Genomic DNA, 23049 nt, shown 5'->3' on the forward strand with positions numbered 1-23049 from the left:
AAGGATAAACTATAAAGAAGACATATAACCTTATTTCTTGGCATTCACTGAATCTTCCTAAACCCGTTTTTGTTACAAAACAAAAAATGAAAAGAAAACTTAAAGACAGTTTAAATATTATGTATGTCTCCTCGTATGTGTCCTGACATCCTTACTGGTTACTAGAACCTATAGTTATAGTTAACACCTGGCTGTCTTTAAACACATTCTATTCTACAGTTATTCACCAGTGGTCATTTTCTCTGTGTTTTTTCTTTTAAATGTTAGCTTTTTGGCTTTTCCTGTATATGGTTTCTCTACCTACATTTTGGAAAGTTGCCTTTGATTTAATGACTTAAATTTAGTAAACATACTACTCCTAAGTATAATCATTTTTCATAGATTTGGTCTGACACTTCTTGTCAGAATAAAGCACCTTCAAGAATGATTTTAAATGTTTATTACCATATCTATGAAATTATATTCTATTGCACCAACATCACCTTGATACTTTTTTTTAATCCTTGAAGGAAAGCAAATCATAAAAATTAAGAAAGCGTGAAAGTGAGCATGTGTAGGAGTTTATATTGAAACTTTTAAAACTTTGGTTTTATATCTGCCTTGATACAGATTTACCTCATTTCTTCAAAAAATATTGAAAATTAAAATGACTGTTAATAAACTAAGTTCTGTCCTCAAGATATCTTTTGTGCTTAGATTTCACATGTCAGGCAACATGTAAAATAAAATTTTAGAAGATTTTGAGTCAGTTAAGTTTTACTGAGTTGAGTATCTAGGTATTATTTATTCATTATGTGAAATCAAATTCATATGTATGTATCCAAGTATAAACAGTATTCACCTAACATTTGAAATAAGCAGTGTACAACTTCTTACATATTATGAAATAACTAACTTACAGGCTAATAGTGTTGTATATATAAAACATATTTCATTAATGTGTTAAATGCCCAGGTTAACAAAATCAGTCCTTCACTGTGTTAGCCATTTCATACATTTAAGAAGTTACATCTGGAAAATCAAGGTTCCTCGTCAGCTGCCCACTCTACTTGTACCATGTACTCAGTGTGTCATAAACTTTTAATGTGTACTTCACTCATGGTTCACATTGAGAGCCCTAATATTTGATTTTTAACACAGAGAATAAATCAAAGTTTTACAATTAAAATTTAGCTGATAGAGCCATTTTGTAGATGTAGACGTTTAATAGTGTCCATTTATGTAGAGATAATGTCCGCTTCTCCATCTTTTAAAAGTATTTTCTAAGTCGCTTAATTTTTGGATATTTGCAGCTATCTAATTAGCATGCTTTGTTGATTTTCTTTCCCATTTAGTGGAGCAGCTCTGTCTCATCATTCTTTTCATTGCTTCCTCATAGGCTCATGATCGTTCAGAAAGTGGAGAATTGGCATTTATTAAACAGCTAGTTCGAAAGATCCTAATTGTTATTGCCCGTCCTGCTCGGTTATTAGAGTGCCTGGTGAGTTGCCCCTCGAGGTGATTTTGTTATTTATTGTTAACTGTGGGAGAGCAGGGACCACCAGAAAGCTCCAATTGCATTTGGCTTCAAAGAGCTAAATAGAAAGAGTCGAGAGAAACAGCGACACGTGAATGTTGATGACAACAGCCGTGTGTGCTTTTTCTTGTCTGGTTTTCAGTAAAAGTTCTAGGACTTGTGTTAAGAGATAGTTGTATCACAGTATGGTCAAACCTAAAAAGTGATCATGAAATAATGTGCTTGACTTTATCTCAGCATAATTTCTATGTTGTAGCTCACTTAGAACACTCTCTGTACCCCACTTTTTTGGAAGTGCCAAGATGAAGAGAGAGGGAAATGAGAGATACGATATACGGTGACCTGTGGTTATAATTGTTACTTTTAAAATGTGGCGTGTTCGAAATAAGTGCTAGTCAGCAGTCCATTCGGAGAATACAGTATGGCCTTATCCAGACCTAAAGGAATGAGACTTTCCAAGATTAGTTTGTTTTATCAATTAACTTTCTTTAGTCAGTGACCATTTTCCTGTTTTAAAATCTTTGCTTTATTTTATGTAATTTTGATTGAGATTTCGGTCAACACTGAACAAAGACGAAGCTTCGAACATAAGAATAGTTTTATGGGGCTTAACGTAGTGTCAAAACTCACGTTTAAGTTTCGCCAATAGTTATTTATAACACTGAGTACAATACAGCTTTTCAGAATTTTACGTACACATATGTACAGACATGGTGATATTGCTTTGGTTTTGCTCTTATTTTAATTAAGATTCATAGTTTTCTATAACAGTGAAATGTTTATAGCCCCGTAAACATATACCTGTGCATAGTGAGATGTGGTGGATGGTGAGTCTGGAGGAGAAAGGTAGGTGTGTGGTGGAGGAAGGCTTTCCATCAATGGCCGGGACCCTTGGAATCACAGAATCAAAAGCATCATTCAGCAGTGAGTGTCTCTGGGAGGATAAAGGGAAAGAAGACTCAGGATGCCTCTGGGGAGGAGAACTGTGTGACTGGCAGATACAGGCAGAAGACTTAGTTTTTCCTGCTCTTGCTGTTGTACCTTTTGAATTATGCATCACAGGCTTGTACTTCCCTGCAGTTGTTCAATTTGGGGGAAAATACCATTTAGCATCAAAACTTGCTTCTCTGGACGGCAGCAGACATGCTAAGAGAGATGTTGCCCTAAAAGGGGAAATGACTTTTTTTTTTACAGTAATCACTCTTAATCAGAAGAGAAACAGGAAAAGTACATGTAGCCTATCAAAGATAGAAACAAGTGAGCTTAGAAGTAGATCTGAAGATGTTGCTGCTTTCCATGATGTTTAAAGCTCAAATGAAGCTGGAGTTTGAGAGTTTTAGGGAATGTTTCCCCCGACCAGTCATCTTAGGCCTGTAGTCCCAGGCTTGCCTTGTCTCTGGTTGTAGTTTTATGTAAAGGGTACTGAGCGTGGACAATGGTTTGGCTTTACTCTGTAGCATGCTTTTTCATATGGCCTTTAGAAATACTTGAGTAATTCTCAGGTGAAATACTGAGATTCCACAGTTGCCTATATGGGGCACTAATCAAAATGAGAAAAATTCTGGGAGTGGGAGGATCTAGGAAATCTAACTGAAAACAGTGACTGTGCTTTAAATCTATAATTGTTTACAACACATAAATCCGCGGCATCCATCTAGAGTGATGTGATCCTAAGATCTTTATTACATACTAGAAGCAACAGACAGCAAAATAAAGTAAAATACTTAGGAAAAACGTGTTCCCAAATTTTTACTGAAGACAGAGGTAACTGGAGTTACTAATTTCATAGTTTTCTTTCTTAATGTTCACATTATGTGAATATTAATAACTTAATTTTCGAGCTCGGTGATAAAATTTGGGGATTTTTCTTTCTCATATTTTTGGACACCTCTGTACCAAGGGAGTTTCCTATAAAACCTTTGAGAAAAATGCATCCTAACATTATTTCTCTTGTGGCTATTTGTATAGAGAGAAAAACTGAATCTTCTGGATGAGATTCACAGATTTTTAAAACTTTACTAAAAAGGCACAATTACAAATTCCGACCTGTTCATTTTCAATAAGATACATATCTTAAGTGGAGCCTAGTACCTTCAAAGTCACATTACAAGGAAGTTGGAAATGGAAATTATCTTTGGGTTACCAAGTACTGAAATGTATTGTCTTAGAATATGATTAGGCTTTGAATATGAACTGAAAATTACATGCTTTTTAAATGAAGTAATCCATGTGCCTTCTATCTGTATAAATAACTTATATCATGTATATCCAGCAAGTTTACTGTGAATGTGGTTTATGTAATAAAACTGCAATTTTGGCTCGAAGAAGTATCCATCTCTGTTTGTCTTCTGCTAGGAATTTGATCCTGAAGAATTTTACTACCTATTGGAAGCAGCAGAAGGCCATGCAAAAGAAGGACAGGGTATCAAAACTGACATTCCCAGGTACATCATTAGCCAGCTGGGTCTCAATAAAGATCCTCTGGAAGGTGAGTACCCTGATGGGGCTAAACTTTTACTTGCTCAGGCACCGTGGCCTCATGGAAAAACTTAGTGGCAAGTCTTTATTTTTTCCTCATGGTTTGGCTCTGTCTATTGAAAAGGCCAAATTTGGGGACCAATTGTGATTTAAAGGAAAGAACTATATGTTGAATTTTGTGTTTAACTAGAGTAGGGAAGAGACCTTGGAACCCTAGAGTCTTATCAGCCTAACAATTCCAGAGCATCCAAGAAGGGTTTAGATTTCCATCTTCTCCGGGGGTATTTTTTCTCTTGCAGAGCTCCTTTGGATTCTTCTCAAGGGTGCACGTTTTGAAAATGTTGGTAAATGAATTAATTACATTTAATTTAAAAGTGACATTTAAATGTAATTTGGGAGTCAGGTAACTGATAACTGAAGATTAACTTTAAATCAGGTTCAGTGTTCGTAAATCTATTTTTACTTACTTGTCTCAAAAAGGTATGAAAAATAGTAATATACTGGAGAGCCAGTTGGGGGGAAATGTTTTTTAGAACTTATACAAGGATTCCTGGTTGATTCAAATAAAAAAAAAATAGGTCTAATGCTATTAAATGCAGAGAAGAGGAAGCACCCTGTTCGTGATTTTTTGTCAAATCTGATATTGGGAAACCACTCCTTCCACCACCTTTTCCTGTTCATTATTGTTTGGGATTGTCATTTAAAACACTTAGGTTATATACTGCCTGAAAAGACTCAAAAGCAATCATAGACTCCTTTATTCAAAATTGTCTTCCTGGGTCATTAAGTTGAATTTGCAAAGTGTTATATGCTAAGTTGTTTGTGATGATGCTAACTGTTGGCAGAGAGTTTCCCATCTACAGTCAGGGAACCTGCTGCTCTCTGCCTGCTCTCCTATTTCCCCTGCTTTATTTGCTCTTATGGCCATCGAATCTTTGCTTCCAGTGAAATGATGCATGCGTTACCGGGAGATAATGCCAGATAAATTTATACTGTACTGAAAGCAGTACCACAACAGATTCATCACTTATCAGAGTCTGGTGGCTGCTTTTCTGAAAAGTTCCCTGGGGAGAGATTTTTCCCCCATAGCTTTTAAATTACCATCTTTACCTTTTTGAATCATGAGTCTTCAGAAATGGTTTAAATCACTGAAATAAAAAGGGCAGATGTTTAATGGTATTTAGATGGGTTTTGAAAATCTCTTCAGGCATTACAAAATGATGCCTTAGCTTCCTGCTTCAAAAGCTGACTCTTGGTTCCATTCCATTACTACCCACTGCTTACAAATAATATGTATTTCCCAGATAATAGTTATTTAGCAGAAACTCTATTTAAAACAGAACCATCTTTTAATTTGTTTTTTTATGAAAGTAATTGGAGTGGGGGAGACTGTCAAAGTATATTACGGTGACTCTTCACGCCGGCAGTTAGTTGTGTCAACCTTTGAACTGTAGACTGAGTGAGCTCTTCACAGTTTTCTTACCTGGTAGTAAATATCACTGTAGGCTGAACCTTTGGTAGGTGAATAATCTGAGGCCCATTTATATGCCTTTATTGTCTTTAAAACACTTTAATAGTGATTTTTGACAAGTTTCATGTTTAATTATACCAATCTATCACTGGGAGTTGTGTTTAACACTTAATTTTCTTGATTCAGATCTGAGGGTAATTTTTAATCTGTTTGCTCTAATCACTTAAAATGTGATTATTGCAAACGCTGATCTACACTTGTTTCCCTTCTTGTCATCATGGACACCAGCAGACCTAAAGCCTGACATTTGAAGGTTAAGAGTGGGACTCTGGAATGGGACTACCCAGAGCGTCAGTGCAGACTGTGTGACCTTGATCACACTGTGATGACCTTCTTTGTGCCTCAGTGTTTTCCATAAAAACTGGATAATGGTACCTAGTCATAGGGTTGTTTGTAGGATTATATGAGTTCACCTCTGCACCTAAGATGTAATAATGCTTCATAAATAAATAATAGTAAAATTGCCCCTTTGAGCCCCTCCAACTGAATACATTATAGTCTACCTCCTAGTCTATAAATCTAAAGTACTAGTCACATAGGACGTTGAGGTCATTTGAATGACACCAAGAAAGCACACAGTTTGTACTGAGCTCATTTTTAATTCCCGAACTTCCTCTGTAAGTAAACTGGGATAGTGTCAATCTCCAGTTATTTTAGTTTCTGGAGTTAATTTTTCTCTAAAGACAACACTCCTTTGTTGCTTTGCTTCATGTGTTTTATGTGTAATCTCTCCCAAAAAAGGATGATTATATTTATAAGAACATGAATACATAAAATTCTGAGAGCCTAAGAAATAATATTAATGCACACAAAAATATGTAACTGAAAACTATAACTTTTTATTATACACGTTCGATTTTCAAAAATTAGAAAATTCAAATTACCTGTGATCCTACTACCACTTAGCAATAACCCCCTTTTAAAGTTTTGGAGAAAATCTTTTCATGTTCTTTTTTTTAGTAAAACATGTTTTGGTTTTTCTTAAGTGTGCATTGTTTGATAAAAATCAAAATGAATGGTAAAATAAATTAGGTTTTCTCATTTACTTATATAGACTTAAGGACGCATTCCAATGTAGGTTGAGCAATGAAATGCTTTGTCTCTTAACTAGACCACTAGGGTAGAATTTAGGCTGGTGTCAAGCATGTGGCATCCAGCCTAGTACTGACTACTTTACATGATACAATTAATGGTAATAAATAACAATCAACATTCAGCGAGCACTTAATTTTCGTTAGTCAACATGCTAAGAGCTTTACATGCGTTATCACATGTGATACTCATAAAAAACTCCAAGAGATGAACAATATTGTTCCCATCTTACAGAGGAAGAACCCAAGGTTAAAAAGCCACTAGTAAGTGCTCTTAGTGGTGGCAACTCGAGTCTTTTCAACTCCAAACTCCTCTTAACAACTACCATTGCTTCCTTTCTGACAAGTTGTGGATTCTTATGTACTAGGAGGGCTAGCTCTCAGTGGACGTGAAGGAATGGAGCAAGGGATGCTCATGACAACTTGGGACTCATCTCTGAGCTGTAGTCAGTGCATCTCTGATGCCTGTCAGAGCCTGGGAAACTTGCCTCTCTTGAGTATCTGATTACAAGCATAATCATTGAGCCCCCAAACCCTTTCCAAACTGTGGTGATTGTGTCAGCCAGTGAATCCTGCTACCATGAGCAGAGACCCAGCTCTAAGTAGCTGTGTCTATGTGTTCATAAGAAATGGAGTTCTAGGAAAAAGGGCATGAAATGAACAATTTCAAAATATCAATATCAGTTGTTGGTTCTTGCCATGTTGGCATTAAGATTTTCTCATGTGTACTTTGGACTATAGAGTAAATTCTTTTTTTAATATGGGAGACATTGTGCTTCTTTTGTTTTAGCATAGTACTCTTGTCTAGTTACAATTGTCCTATTTCTCTTAAACTTAGCTTTTTTTTTTTTTTTAATTTAGAAATGGCTCAGCTGGGAAACTATGATAGTGGGACAGCAGAAACACCAGAAACAGATGAATCGGTGAAAGTAAGTATCTTTCTCGATGAAATAGGATGTTGGTTTTTCTGTTTATTAGCATGTGGAGATTTTGGCTGTGCTAATTACTTTATTTGTTCAACACATATTTATTGTGCTTCTATATGCAAGGCGCCAGGCATACAGTTTTAACCCCTCTCTTCAAAGAGAAACAAATTAATAAAGAGAAATCATGCACAAAAAATCAAAATGAGAAACTTGAATAAGATCTATAAAGAAAAAGGGCCATGTGCTCCTGGAACATAACATAAAGAGATTTACCAGTCCAGAAAGATCTCCTAAGGAAAGGATACTCGAGATGTGAGAACTTACTAGGATGAGAAGGGGCAGAGGGAACATTCCAGGCCAAAGGACCATCATGTGATACAAGGGAGAGAGTATATCTGAAGGCTTAAGAGTGAGGGAGACCGTGCAGCCTAGAGAGCTCGGGTAAAAAGTGGACACAGACGTGCTTGCTGTTCATCTTTGTCAAATTGTTTCTTTCAAAGAACGGTGGGGGGCTTCCCTGGTGGCGCGGTGGTTGAGAGTCCGCCTGCCGATGCAGGGGACACGAGTTCGTGCTCCGGTCCGGGAAGATCCCACATGCCGCGGAGCGGCTGGGCCCGTGAGCCATGGCCGCTGAGCCTGCGCGTCCGGAGCCTGTGCTCCGCAACAGGAGAGGCCACAACAGGGAGAGGCCCGTGAACCCAAAAAAAAAAAAAAAAAAGCTTAAATAAGGTAGTCTGTGTAAAATGGTTAGGACAGCTTCACATATGCTAAATAAATGATAGCTGTTTTTGTTAGTTTCATCATAACTGCCATAATTTTGAATGAGCTTAAGCTGAAGTTCCTTTGAGACATCCGAGAAGAGCCATCGAGCAGTCAGTTGTATATAAGGTGTGGGATCTTCCGGCCCTCAGAGGGAGAGTTTTTGGTGGAGGGTCTAGGTGACTTAGGAGTCATCCATAGGCATAGGTGAGGTCACTCAGGTGAGGAGGAGTTAATGAGACAAGAGGGCTGGTTCAGGGCCCTGTAGCTGGAGCTGTGGAGAGCAGTTGGAGTGGGGTGGCTGAACAAGTAAGGCGTCCCAGTCTTGGATTATGTTTTCTGAGGTGGGGTGTTGGCAGGTGATGAGTAGACCCAGGTCCTATGGCCAGAGGCCAAGGAGAAGCAGAGAAAGGAGCTGGTTGAATGGAGGAGGTCAGGTAGCCCAGAGGCCAGGTTGTTGGCTGAGTTATCTGTGTAGATACGGAAGTCACTCAGGATGGTGAGAGAATGCAGGCACTGAGGACAGTGGGAAGCTCGGTCTAAATCTTCCAGAGGTGGTGGGGCAGCCGAGTGGGCGGGTGCCAGCCCTGAGTGGGGGAGGATGGCACATACCTCAGAGTCATGGGGTTTCTTCCAGAATTATGGGAAGGGGATTCTGGTCTCTGCGGAGGGAGCAGAACGACTCTTAACCCCCTGTCAGTGCTAAGATACATGGGGCGTGAGAAAATTTTGTAAAACAAAACAAAACAAAACTTTGTTTATTCGTGTCCTTTGAACTAAACTTTTTAAAGAGCTATCTTTTTGAAAATTGGTGTCTAAACCATGGTAAGTAAGACTTACGGTGGATGGATGTAAAGAAAGACAGGCATGCTCTGCCTGCCTGTCTCATCTGTTGCCAACTACCTTTTCCAAACAGGAAAGGTTGCCACAGGAATGAAATGGACATGCCCTGGTCAGTGGCAGAGAGGCCACGTGATCCACCAACCCGTAGAGGGCCACTCCAGCCCATTCTTTTCCGATTGACTGAAACTAGAATTAAGGTTTGGCATTTTGGACTTAAATCTTAAAACTTTAAAAGACTAGGGTGAGGCTCACCTGAATGGTTTACAGAGGTAAATTAAAAATCAGGAATTTTCAAAAACGTGGTGCCTCTGTCTCCTGGAAATGGTGTTCACTTAAATGAAACTGAGCCAGTCATGAGGAGTAGTTTATCGGCACTGCTGTGGAAAATTGAGCTTTAAAGCCGTCCCCCAGGTTCCTTTGGCTAGAATACTGCACTTTAACATATTAAACAATAGAGGATGCAATTCAAATATTAGTTATTTTACTGCTAAAATCATTTTCTTAAATTCTGAGCTATTTTGTAACATCCATATTTTGTCTCCAAGAGCTCTAATGCTTCCCTGAAACTTCGAAGGAAACCTCGGGAAAGTGATTTTGAGACGATTAAATTGATTAGCAATGGAGCCTATGGGTGAGTAATTCAGGAAAACTCTCTGTTATATTTTAACACACCTGAGAAATATATTCTTCACATTGATCTTATGCCAAATAGATGTTGTTGGGGACTTGAGTTTTCAGATCACTGCTCCTTCATTGATGGGTATCAGGTGAAGCCCAAATCATTTTTCACTGGATACCCAATCAGAAAACATTTCAAGTGACCTGGGGGTTATTTTAGAGCATGGGAGAGGAAGACTTTAGAAAGTAAAAATTTCTAAAGTAAGGGAAAATTTTTGTATATGCCTGTTCTTATGTAGATACACATACACATCTGGGTATATATATATATATGAATATATATATATTCATTTATAGCATTTCTACTTGAGAATTAGCCAGTACTTCCTGTCTGACCAGCAGTCAACCTTGGGAGAGTAGCACTTTAATAAGAAGGCTGATTGAAAATTTAAAGCAACACACTTCTTTTAGTCTTTCTATAACACCAGGATTTTTTTTTTTTCAATTGAACTCTATGCTATAGTCCGACCACATTAGTGGAGCACCTTCCTTGATTCATTTTTATAGATACACGGTTTCCCTCTCAGGGCATAAGGTCAATACTGACAAGATCCCTCTGAGTTACTAATAGTTTGGAAGAGTAATTAATACACAAACTATGTCCTGATCCATTTTAGACAGCCCAGAACTCTAGTTTAATTAAGTATTAATCCCAATTCCATCCGTAGGTGGGCAGCAATAAACAATCCCGTAGACAGTTATTGCCATTTATAACACACACAGCAGATGAGATAGAATCGATTTTTGTTACGCCACAAGGGATGTTTCTCCTTATGGTGTTTTTTTCACCTCTAATATTTTCCACACCATTAACTTAGTGAAGAACTTAAATATTTGTGAGTGCTTTCTATGCTCCACTGATTTGTTTTCAGGATTATGTCAAATGGCATATTTCCTGATGTGGCTTATAAATGCTTTCTGATGTTTTATTTTTACCATATTTTATTTCTTTTGAGGACCTCACTGAAACTCTTCTACCTAAGAAGATTGTTTCAGCATGCAGTTGTTTGTGGGTTTTGTTTATATATTATTGGCTTTTAGTCCTTTTTAGTTCTGGAGATCATCTGAGGATTTCTTGTCTGATTAGGGAAAAGACTGAACTTTGATTTAAGGGAACTGTGGGTCTGAGCACTGCTGGATTTCATTGCCTGTGGAATTCTGGCATAGGATTGTCTATGAAGCACCACTTTTATAAAATTTGGGCATGTATCTTAGCAGTATTTGGAGTTCTAATTGGTTGAGTAAACTCGTTTGTAGTGCAAATTAAACCACTGTATAGTAGATGAGGTATATCACGCTTTGGGGAACGGTTGGGAATATACAAGAAGTTAAACAAGCTGTGAATCAGTAAACACCCAGGACGGAGGCCAAGTCATTAGCGGGCTTACAAGCTGCCTGTGGGAGCCTCTGCCGATCGGCCAGAACCTTTTTTTTTCTCTTTTGCTCTTCTCCAAGTTAATCTCTCACTACCTTTCTGACAGATTTCCTCTACAATTTAATTATTTTTCACTTAAAATTTGAATGGAGCTACGCCCATTGGCCCACCCGATCAGGATGCTGATAGCGGGCTTCCGAACAGATGGATCACGTAGGTCCATGAATTGGAGCCGTGCGAGGCTTTCTTGGGCATCCCTGTAGCCGATTCCCTCGCTCACATCAGTGACTTAGAGCGACACCCGTTCTGTGACTTTTCAAATACCGGTTATGCTAGAAACTAACCCTTTCATTCGATAGAGCTATATAACGTCATGGTTTTTTCAACATCCTACTTAGTGACAATTCATGATATAAAGCCAATTGGAGAAGCACCCAATTTCCTTCTCTGTTTAACAGGTTCCAGATCCTGACTGGAAGTTGCACCTCCCTTCATGCCAACTTAGCACTTTGTAGAAAGCGAACACCTACTGTGTGCCAGGCACTGCACTAGTCTCTTTATTCTCTTTATTTGTTCTCTTCTCACAAGCCCTTGTGAGGTGTTGATGTTACTTCCACTTAGACGTGGAGAAAGAGGCCCCCAAGCCTGGTCACACACACTCTGACTGCAAGCAGAGCTCTTTTCTCCCTCTGAATATCCTTTATAACTCTTAGCCATCTTAATTAGGGTATAGAAATCCTCTTCCATTGAGCGCTTCCACCTAGATTTTTAAATAACAATTTCGAATGTTTTCGAAGTAGAAGAATAAGATTGACCTAAAATTTTCTAAAGTAAGAAGGCTAAATTTGAGAGGCACAATGCTTCTTCCCCACTTCACATTGCTTTCTAGCCTTGCTGCCCTTTCTGCTTTTTTTAGCCCTCAAAGGACAGGGTCATTTACCTGAGAGACAGACTGACGGATGCTCCCTCTTGATAGCCTTTCCCCTCGGCTTCCCCCTAACACTTGCACTCTCCTTCCCACATGCGGATCTGCTCACTGGGATTCGTGTATCAGGCTCTCAGATTCATGCATAATTTTATATGCATGAGATGTTCACACTCCCAATAGGACTGATTCATTCTGCTCTAGATCCTGCCTGCTTCTGATTCCATTTCTCCCTTCCCCCGCCACAGTTCTGCATGAGTGGAGTGATGCGTGGCTCCGCTGGCTGCCCCTCCCCATGCATCACCTCCCACCCTTGGGTCTTCCTATTTCACAGGGCGGGTCAGTGTAGGAAAAGAGACACAGAAGCCTCTTCAAGGGAAGCAACCCTTGAGGCCAGAAAACAGAGAAATGGGGGCCAAATTAGTTCAGTCTAGTTTTATAACCTTGGGCAGTTTGCAGCTCTGCTTAGCAGTGTTAGATGTCTGTCTGTCCCACTCTGTTTCTCTGTCTCTCTCTCTTTTTCAGCCTCTCCCTCCCCCTCTCTCTCTCCCTCTGCTTCACTCTCTGCTGACTTGAGTAGTTTTAGAACAGCAATTTATAAGGATGGAGGAAAGGAGTATGTGAGAGACAACACATATTACTAAATAAACACATTTCAGCATTAGAAATAATATTTCCAAAGCAGTACAGAAATGTAAAAACATAACATAAACAAAACAAACAAAAATGCAGCTACAGGGAATTCTAATTAAGTCTGGTTGACTTTTGCAACTTGATCGAGATACGTTTCTCCTGAGGAAATGGTATCTCAAGCTACCTATAGAATTAATTTCAACTGGTTTAGGTAAATTTCCCTAAGGATTACCTGATTATTTTAAGTACAATAGCAAGGGAAGACAGAAAGTCAAATCAAATTTTATGAATTGAAAATCTAAGAATAAAGATTGAAGGCCTTTTTACACAGTACCTAGTGTAGGTACTGGTCAAATTGGGTCTGGGGTATCTTTCTCTTTTGTTCTTTCGTAAAATCATGTACAACCCTATTCTTTTTCCTTCACTTCCTGTTGTTCTCAAACATATTGAGGAGCAACTATTTATGTAAGAAATGGTGGAGCTTGGTTGAAAATCAAAATGACAGCCTACTGACAGTCTAAAAGTGAAGTTAACAGTATCATATGTCTGGAGGTCCTCGGCCCTAAACTTACTCAATATTAAATATTGAAAGAAGTGATAGAAGGTGAGCTGTATTGCAGTTGACTCTCAAGACTAGGCAAGTGCTTATATAAAGATACTGGCTGTTTCCTTTTAACATTTTCAATTCTAAAGTTCATTTTAAAAAACAGATTCTGTATCTCAGGAATCCCTCTTCATGACAGTATCTGCCAATGCATGTCTCATATGTGTAAGGGGAGGCCAAGTTCTTTTCTGTGCTCCCTTTGAATCTCTCTGTCCTGCTATCAGCTTCTGATTAGGAGAAGCTCAAGTGTCTTTGGATCTTGATTTTATCCAATCAGTAATTGGAAAAAGAAAAAAATTGTCGTAGCCTTTAATCTGATTCAGAAAGAATGAGTAGTTGGTAAATGAAAAAGTTCAAGTAGGAAATCACCAAAAAATGATATGTACTTTAAACATTTTAATTTAACCTAAATATATGTAAATTGACTAGGCTTTCGATGTAAGCCCTTTATAAGACAGCCAGTATAAACAATACTTATACAGTCATTCCTTGGTATCCAAGGGGTATTGGTTCCAAGACCCCCCTCAGACACCAAAATCCACAGATACTCCTTTCCCTTATATAAAATGGCATCCTCTCATATATTTTAAATCATCTCTAGATTACTTATAATATCTAATACAATGGAAATGCTGCATAAATATCAATAGTTGCCAGTGTGGCGAATTCGAGTTTTGCTTCACGCAGTTTTCTGGATTTTTTTGTTTGTTTGTTTTTAATATTTTTCAATCCTCAGTTGATTGAATCTGAGGGTGCAGAAGCTGTGGCTATGTAGGGCTGACTGTACTATGTTGTTTGTTTCACACTTTTAGCTTTTTTACAGGTGAAGCAAGAACTGGAAGCAATCCGCCTAGATTTTTATTATTTTCTCGACGTTTGGAATCTTCTCACTCATACTAAATCAATAGGAATTTTATTTAGTAACTCACATTTATCAGTGCTTTCCCAAGCATTCCACTCAGTTTTCTTATAAACCACAGTGCTTTCTCTTTTCACACTCGTGTATCATCAGTTTAAAGATTTGTTTAAATTAGTCAGTCATGATATCAAGCCTAACCAGAACAGGTGTGGAAATTAACCCGGCTGGTGGGAGCCCAAGTGTTTGGGAATCCTGAAGAGGATGCCTAGCCTCTGTGGAAAGCAGTAGGCACCCAGCCAGCCAGCTCCCTTGTCAGTTTGTTGTACAGTGGGAATAAGAGTACCAGGTTATTCCTCGAGTTCATTATGTGACAGCTTTTTACTATAGAGGGAAGGAAGAACTAGAAGGCCAGGGAAAAGAGGAGAGAGAAAAAGGTGTAAAGATTCAAAAAAAAAAGAATGTTTAAACAGAGACCCCACAAATGTGTGATTTTGTGAGTGAAGGGAAAAGATGGATACAATGAGAAGACAGAGACGTACACACTTCAAAGAAAGACGAATTCCTAGTTGAACGCTTAAGAGGAAAATGTGAATATTGGTTAAACTGAGATTGAATATACTTAAGATTTATGTGAGAGGATCACTCTGACATATTGGTCCAGCAGGCGTATAGGGTGTCCTAGTCCCCTTCGAGTTCATTTTTTGGAGGCAATGAAAATCACTAGTGAAAAATGCATCTCAGATAACCCCTTGTTTAGGAAACAGACTACTGGGTGTACTTTACTATGATTGATAGCTTTTCAGGTAAATTATTACTTAGTTGATCATTGCGTTTGTTTCAGGACAGCCTCGTACAACCTATTACACACTTCTAATGATGATAGCTCTTTAGATAAATTATTAATTATTTGAGAATTGCCTAACCTGAGAGTTCAAACCTGTTGTCCCTTAATAATGAGATACGTGAGGAGTAACTTATGAGAAAAGGAGCCCGTCCAAGACATTTTCTTTGTTGCTCATCATTTCCAGGTGGGGTTTGAAGGATCCTCCTCCGAATTACTTCTTTTCTCTACATCATTTGAAGCTTCGGGGAGTCCATTGTCTTTACCCAGACAGAATTGCTTCTGTAGAGTATTTGGAAGAGACTTTTGGCAGAAATTCCATGCAGCCTGCTCACTTTACAGTAAAGTTGCCAGACACCTCAGCTGTGGGTCACATGGACCAGAAATGCAGTGTACTCTGGACCCCCTTTTAGGTTGGGAAATGCATTTCCTGTTGAAACAGGCATAGGTGTAACTCATGCCGAGGTCTGTAGTGAAGAAATATGCTACTCTTTGTAGCAGGGAGGGCAGCCTCATATGACCTATTACATACTTCTTATTTATCTAGAAAGTTCATGGGAAGTAAATTACTCTCAAGTTGGAAGTCAGCTACTTTAAGAAGCTATAGTCTATGGTCCCTTTTTGTAGATCCCATGAGTATCATATAGAAAATTATTGCTTTAGTCAGTTGTGAAAAAATGCCTAATAGATATCTAATGCTAGAAAGGATCTAGCTCAGAATATGTATGTACTTTTGTTCATTGTTTTCCTGTTTTAATTTATATATCGGATTTTGTTCTGTTATAGAAAAACTGAAAACAACAGCTAGCTATTGGAAAGTAGCTCACTCTGGAGACTGTCCATTTTCTTCAGTGAAATGAATTTGCCTTATGTGTGACCTGTAACTTTATTGAAAGAATTTTTTAAAAAAATCAATTAGCCAAAGGGCTTTGGCCTGGAACGGAATGTTCGTAGTTGCCAGCATAGCTTATGTGGGCTGAATCCCGGCTATCACGTGAATGTAAAAAAAAAAAAAAGTGGTGTACTGTACCCAGAAACATCCCCTCTTCCTTTGAACCCCAACTCTTGTGCTCCTTTTCAGGGCAGTCTATTTTGTTCGGCATAAGGAATCACGGCAGAGGTTTGCCATGAAGAAGATTAATAAACAGAACCTCATCCTCCGAAACCAGATCCAGCAGGCCTTTGTGGAACGGGATATCCTGACTTTTGCAGAAAACCCTTTTGTTGTCAGCATGTATTGCTCCTTTGAGACCAGGCGCCACTTGTGCATGGTCATGGAATATGTCGAAGGTGAGTCACTCTGACACAGAGAACATGACACCTGTACCCAGAAACCACTGGCTCGTTTGTGCAGCTGACGCTTTCTGTACTTGTGCCATACAATGGTTGTATCCACGTAGGAACCAAGGCCAGGCAATTAGATGGCTGTCTTCCCAGTCATTATCTTCCCATAATTGCTTGTAAAGGGCCAGCTCTACTATAACAAAGGGAAAATTAGTGCTATTTGGAAAAAGGTTGTTTTCCCTTTTTAATAGCTTTTCATCCTAAGCACCTCCTCTCAATTGGTCATTAAAGTTAGAATATAGGTGATGGGATTTTTCCTACTTATTTTTATCACATATCATAAAAACATTCATTACAATGGATCTTCTTAAGGAAAGTATTAAAAACATATCCTTTTTGGTGTATGGTGTGAAATTAAAGGTGAGTTAGGAGAAAGATACATTCAAGAAAATCTAACTTCTAATCTAAAAAAATAATATAAATCAACTTATTTACAAAAGAGAAATAGATTCACAGACATAGAAACCAAACATGGTTATAAAGGGGAAGGGGGGGTATAAATTAGGACTATGGCATTAACAGATAGACACCACTATGTATAAAATAGATAAACAACAAGGATTTAGTGTACAGCACATGGAACTATATTCAGTATCTTGTAATAACCTATAATGGGAAAGAGTCTGAAACTGTATACCTGAAACTAACACAATATTATAAATCAACTATAGTTTAATTTTAAAAAACTAACTTTTTTTTCTTTTGGAAGTTTGTGGTCTACCTTTTAAATGTTCCAAGTAATCTTATTTCCGTCAATTTTACATGAAATTTTTGAGTGTTTCCATAGCCATGACTTACTGACATAAATAAAGCTAATAAAATGAATAGATAAGCAAGGGCCAAAGCAATTTTCTTTTTTTAAAAAATTTTAGTTTATTTATTTTTTTATACAGCAGGTTCTTATTAGTTATCTCTTTTATACATATGAGTGTATATATGTCAATCCTAGTCTCCAAAACAATTTTCAAAGCATCTAATTTAAGCCCTTGTGATTGTTTGAACAGAATCCCAAAACTTATAACTTAACGAACCGTTAAATATCGTTTTCATTTTGCAGATGAATGAACTGAAACCCAAGAAGGGGTTTCACTAGATATTTAGTGGTAGATACAGGACAAGAACATAACTTGCCTGATTTCCACCCATTGTTCTTTTCACCACACCAGTACTTTGCTTTATTAACTTTTGTTACGGTTATTTTAACAACAATAATTAACGTTTATCACATGTTTAATGTGTGTTGACAGCATCCTGAATTCTTTACACAGATTACCTCATTTAAGCCTCACAATAAAAGGGATGACACTATTCATATCCTGATATTACAGCTGAAAGAACCAAGACCAGCTTGCCTAAGATGTCCCCACCTGTAAGAGTCAGAGCCGGAATTTGAACTCAGGCAGCCTGATTCCAGAATCCATGTTTTAAAATGGTTTATTTTAAATCATCACGCTGTTCCTAAAACACATCATCAGTTCTTCAACATTTAGTTTCACTTCAGGCCAAATCTGCTCTCTCATGAGCAGCGCTTCTTAAATAAAAGTCTATATTTTCTCCACACCACATCATAAGTAGAAACATGATTACTTAACACAGTCTCCACTTACCAACACGATCGACTATGTCTATGGATAGAGACCATTCTACTTGGAAATTCTGCAGTCTAAACGGACAGTCTTTAATCCCAGCTGATACTATACCTGCTAAGTCTTTTTCTTGTGTTTTATAGGAGGTGACTGTGCTACCTTAATGAAGAACATGGGTCCTCTCCCTGTTGATATGGCCAGGATGTACTTTGCTGAGACAGTCCTGGCCTTGGAATATCTACATAATTATGGAATTGTACATAGGGATTTGAAACCAGACAAGTATGTACACTGATGAAATATGTCTTTTTTTTCACACAATACGAAAGTGTTTATGTCTATAAAAATGTTTTCTTTTAACGCTGCTTTGTACATTTTTAAATTCTCCCATAATGTTCCCAAATGAGTTATTTTTAGCAGTATACATGATGATTTTTGTATAATCTTTTTAAAGGCTATGGTGTTTACAATAGCAGCTTATAAGAAACAAACAAACAAAAAAAGAGTATTAAGCCAGGGTTAGTTAATTTATTTTTAGTTTTTCTTATTATGTAAATAATAGGTACATAGAATGCTATGAGTTGTTTTCTGGATAGTTTCTGCGTTTAGAATGATACTTAGATAATTTTTTCTCCCCCAAGATGATATCCTTGATATTCTGTTTAGTTTTGGTGTCTGATTTGAGATACAGATAGACTATTTTTCCCCAAATGACTAGGTATTCATCTTGACACCATTTATTAAATGTTCCATGCTTTCTCCACTAATCTGAGACACCTCTAGAAGTATTTCTTATTAATATGTAGAGCTTTTAAGTGTGCCAAAATTTTATAAAATTAACTTACGCTCATTACAGAAAATTTGGGAAGTACAAAAAGAAAAAACTTCATTCACAACATTCCCAAACGAAGACAGCTATTAGAATTTTGGCATGCATCCTTCCAATAGCTTTATTTTTTTTAATTCCTCCTTTAATTTTTTAAATAATGAAAATTTTCTTTGCCACTTAAAATGAAAAAAAAAATTAACTGTAAATTCATAAAGCTTTCAAATGTGAATTCTTTGCGTGTATAAGACATGTAGGTCTTGTGCTTAGTGAGTAGACACTTAAGTTCGAGCCAGAAGTTGAAATCTGAAACAATGCTACATTTTTCTTCCAGGTTCTTTATCTTTTGTCTCATTTGAATCACGGATTGGTTGCTTATGTTAGTTACTGATGTGTGACGTGGGATTATCAGTAGCCCTTTCTCAGCTCTTTTCTTATTCTGGAAATGGAAAGGTGTCAGAGTTCCATACTTGAATTTTTCTGAGAGCTTCAAGTTGTAAATGATGCTGTATGTGACATCTCCAAGGAAGATGGGCTGAGCCCGGTCTCTGGCCTTCCCTTGTGGATTACTTTCAGCCTCCAGATACACATATTTAACATCTTTGTATGACTTCACCTCTTTGCAGGCTGGGTTTTGTGATAAGATTGATACCTATATATTACATAGTCTTATCAATTCACAGTGGGAGGGAGAAAAGTAAAAACAAAAAATGAGCTTCAAAGTGAGTGTTGTGATATATGTCCTTCTGCTTCACAGTTTGCTGGTCACCTCCATGGGGCACATAAAGCTGACAGATTTTGGATTATCCAAGGTGGGGCTAATGAGCATGACTACCAATCTTTATGAGGGTCATATTGAGAAGGACGCTCGAGAGTTCCTGGACAAACAGGTAAGCTTGCGTGCTGTTTGGCTCCAGAGAGAAATACAAAGTGCAGTGTTGACAGTGCAATTCAGAATCAGCTCGCCTAGGCCATCTTGACATTAGTGCTGGGGCTTTAGATGTCTATATAAGCCTTACGTTTAATAAAGCGCAAATTGCTTCCATTTTTCTCCCTGGGCCTCTTTGAAATGTCGGTCCCTCCACATTCCTCCCTCGACATTATGGTCTATTAGTAAGACAAACGATCTAACTGTACACAGGTGAGAGTGTGAGAGAGACAAATGGAAAAACTGTTTTCGTAAGGAATTCGGGAGTCTCAGTAGAGTCCTCATGAAACTCATGATGCGTTGTACAATCACAGGTGCCAAACTCCGAGCCATGGCCCATTTCCCTTTAAGCATGCCTCATTACCATGTGCCCACAATCTGTTCATTGTACAGTTACTTAAGGTGAACACATCTCAACTGTCAGGCTTTTATGAAGTAACCAGGATGTGAATATATTTCAGTCATATAAATACTAAAACTCTCTCTGATAGTGACAGACGAAAAAATGCAGCATTATTTTAAATCCAGGGATTACAAATGTTTTTGTAAAGTAAGTAAAACTACTCAAATTTGAAATTAGACATTACACACAGTTTCACATTAGAGCAGCATTTTAAACTTTGCTTTTTTTGGTATTTTAAGTAATTCATTGCTTTTGGTATGATAGATACCGACTTCGAATCACTGTTCTTAAATTCTTTGTCCATGCGGTTCCATGCAGTTGAGCAGGTGCACTCTAGGCAAAATAATTGATATTTAGCCATCTTGCTCATTTTAATTCATGTCTAATATTCTAATTATTCTGATATTGCAATCATCTTTTAGGTCTGTGGCACACCTGAATACATTGCACCAGAAGTGATTCTGAGGCAGGGCTATGGGAAGCCGGTAGACTGGTGGGCCATGGGGATTATCCTCTATGAATTTCTGGTTGGATGCGTGCCATTCTTTGGGGACACTCCAGAAGAGCTATTTGGACAAGTCATCAGTGGTAAATATTGTCAGCAGTTATCTCTAAGCCGCTGTTGGGAAGCAGCTATTTAATGTAATTCCGGGGAGTATCACTGTTTTTACTAAAAAGTTAACCTTTATCAAAGGGTTTAGCCAACAAATTAAAAGAACTCACTCATCATAGCACATAACTGACTTTCACAATCTCAAGAGAGCAATTTGTGTCGGGAATTGATCTGGGGAAGTTTTGTTAACATGGAATTTGGAAATGTACTAGCAATGTGACCAATTTTTATGGTGTACTTTTTCTGCAAAAGAAATTGGTGTGGGATTTGCAAATGATTTCACTGCTGTCCAGTCTTCCTTTCCATAGTAGGAAAGTTGCACCAGGGAAGAAAAGGTTAACATGGGTAACATTTACACAAATGGGAAAAATGGCTATTGGCACAGTGAAGAAATTAACAAAAATGTAATAAACCCTAAAACAAATGTCTACCAAATAATAAATAATGAGAATGGGGAGGAAGCAAATTTAATCCACAGATTGTTAATGATTTCATTGGTAGTTGTTATGGTGTAATGTTATTTCTTAACAGCTGTTCGTCTTTCATTTAAATTCAGTAACCTTTAGATCTTAACCTGCAAGCTGACCCTAACTATTGTTGTGTGGCTTGTGGCAAAACTAAATGATAATTAAATAGGCTTTATTACTACCCTACCTGCTGTTTTTATAAATTTCCCTGGAGCAGAGATCAAAAAGGCCTCTCTTCCTCAAAGTTTGTCAGTCATCACTCACATCTTCATCACCTACCTCTACATTCTGGACTGCGCTTAGAGTGTCCAACGGTGGAAATAGGGGGATAATTCCTTTTGGTATGAGGAGCCTCTTAATCACAGCATTATTTTCCATCATTGATTTTGCGAGCCAGGCATATTTGTAAACTTTAACAAAGTAGATTTGTGAGTTGCCCACAGTGTATAACCCTTTTATACAATATCTGAGCTCTTTATGGATTTATAACTAGGCTGTTTTCTGATATATCAAGGATGAATGGCAAAAGGAATCAACTGTTTAATTAACACAAGCAGCAAATGCTGGCTTTGTTCTCCCGATGCCTTATGGCTCAGATGCATATTCATGTTCTATTTTCCAAATCAGATTTAAACTGCAGCAGAGGAAGCTAGAGGCAAGCACATGCAGAAATAACTCATGTTTTTATTGCATTCCCATGCACACAAGCATGCACACCTATCTTCAGGCAAACTCCTTTAGAATGTAGAACATATTCTAATATTTATGACAGATTTTAAGTACTTCCATTACTACAATTCCTTGGCGTTTTTTTTTTTTCTTCTTCTTTTTCTTCTTCTTCAGTCTTAGCATTTTGACCTTTCCTTTCTCTGGAAATGGTTATTTTTACAAAATTATTTTTTGCTTCTTGGACCTGAAGAACCCTGGGGCTGTGGCCAGGTTCTCAGTTGAGGATGATGGTAGAAGAGAAACCCTGACTCCCCATGATCCCTGGATGGGTGATCGCCTAAAACACAGAAGTTCAGAGTTTACGCTATATTGAGCCCTCTTAATAACTAGAGGACCAATTAGCAGTGACCCAGTTCTACCAAAGAGAAGTGAATCAAAAAGGCAGATGAGAGGTACTGCTCATTGAAGTGTTCTCTCCCTGCCTTGTTGACAGCTGTGCTATTCATATCTTGTGCAACAGTGCTTCTCGGACTTGACTTGGCCTAGGAATCAACTGAAGGTCTTGTTAAAAATGCAGATTCTGAGTCAGCAGGTCTGGAGTGGGGCCTGACATTCTGCATTTCTAACAAACTCCCGGGTGATGTCCACGCTGTTGGGACGTGGACCAGCCTTTCAGCAGTGAAGTCGTAAACTACTTTTCTTCCTCTTAGATGAGATCAACTGGCCTGAAAAGGATGAGGCGCCACCACCTGATGCCCAGGATCTGATTACCTTGCTTCTCAGGCAGAATCCCCTGGAGAGACTGGGAACAGGTTAGAGCACATACGTTTTCATTTTGCTAATATGCAGGAAATAATGTCAATGTGGAGCACTCAGAGGTTTGTGTTTTTGTTTTGTTTGTTGTTTTCATAGGAAACATCTGTTGCTTGATGTAGACTATGACTACAATATGTTATAACAATAACATTTTGGATTTTTTTTTCCTGATTCAGAGTAGTAGGTACGCTAAGAGGGTTGGTGGCCGTTGTTTGTCTTCTTTTGTTGTTGTTTTTCTTCTTTTTGGCAAAGCAGAAATTATTCTTAATTTGTTTCAGCAAATAAAATGTCTCTGGAAGAAAACCTCAGGGGCACATGTAACTCTTCTGTCCTGAAAA

At 38.0% G+C, this 23049-nt stretch overlaps 1 protein-coding gene across 7 annotated transcripts in view; it reads left to right on the forward strand.

Annotated features, from left to right (window-relative positions):
• The window catches only part of MAST4 (microtubule associated serine/threonine kinase family member 4), a gene marked incomplete at its 5' end in the record, with an annotated part of 568435 nt that overhangs the window by 512143 nt on the left and 33243 nt on the right, over window positions 1–23049 (forward strand). For all 7 annotated transcript variants that reach the window (XM_079916426.1, XM_079916429.1, XM_079916428.1 and 4 more), the window contains 9 exons: window positions 1379–1480; window positions 3872–4004; window positions 7478–7545; window positions 9690–9775; window positions 16141–16349; window positions 18133–18271; window positions 19573–19705; window positions 20569–20734; window positions 22606–22707. In XM_079916426.1, coding sequence (XP_079772552.1) covers window positions 1379–1480; window positions 3872–4004; window positions 7478–7545; window positions 9690–9775; window positions 16141–16349; window positions 18133–18271; window positions 19573–19705; window positions 20569–20734; window positions 22606–22707 — 1138 coding nt within the window. The remainder of the gene's footprint in view (window positions 1–1378; window positions 1481–3871; window positions 4005–7477; window positions 7546–9689; window positions 9776–16140; window positions 16350–18132; window positions 18272–19572; window positions 19706–20568; window positions 20735–22605; window positions 22708–23049) is intronic.

The sequence above is a fragment of the Stenella coeruleoalba genome (assembly GCF_951394435.1).
Source record: "Stenella coeruleoalba genome assembly, chromosome: 3".
NCBI lineage: Eukaryota > Metazoa > Chordata > Mammalia > Artiodactyla > Delphinidae > Stenella > Stenella coeruleoalba.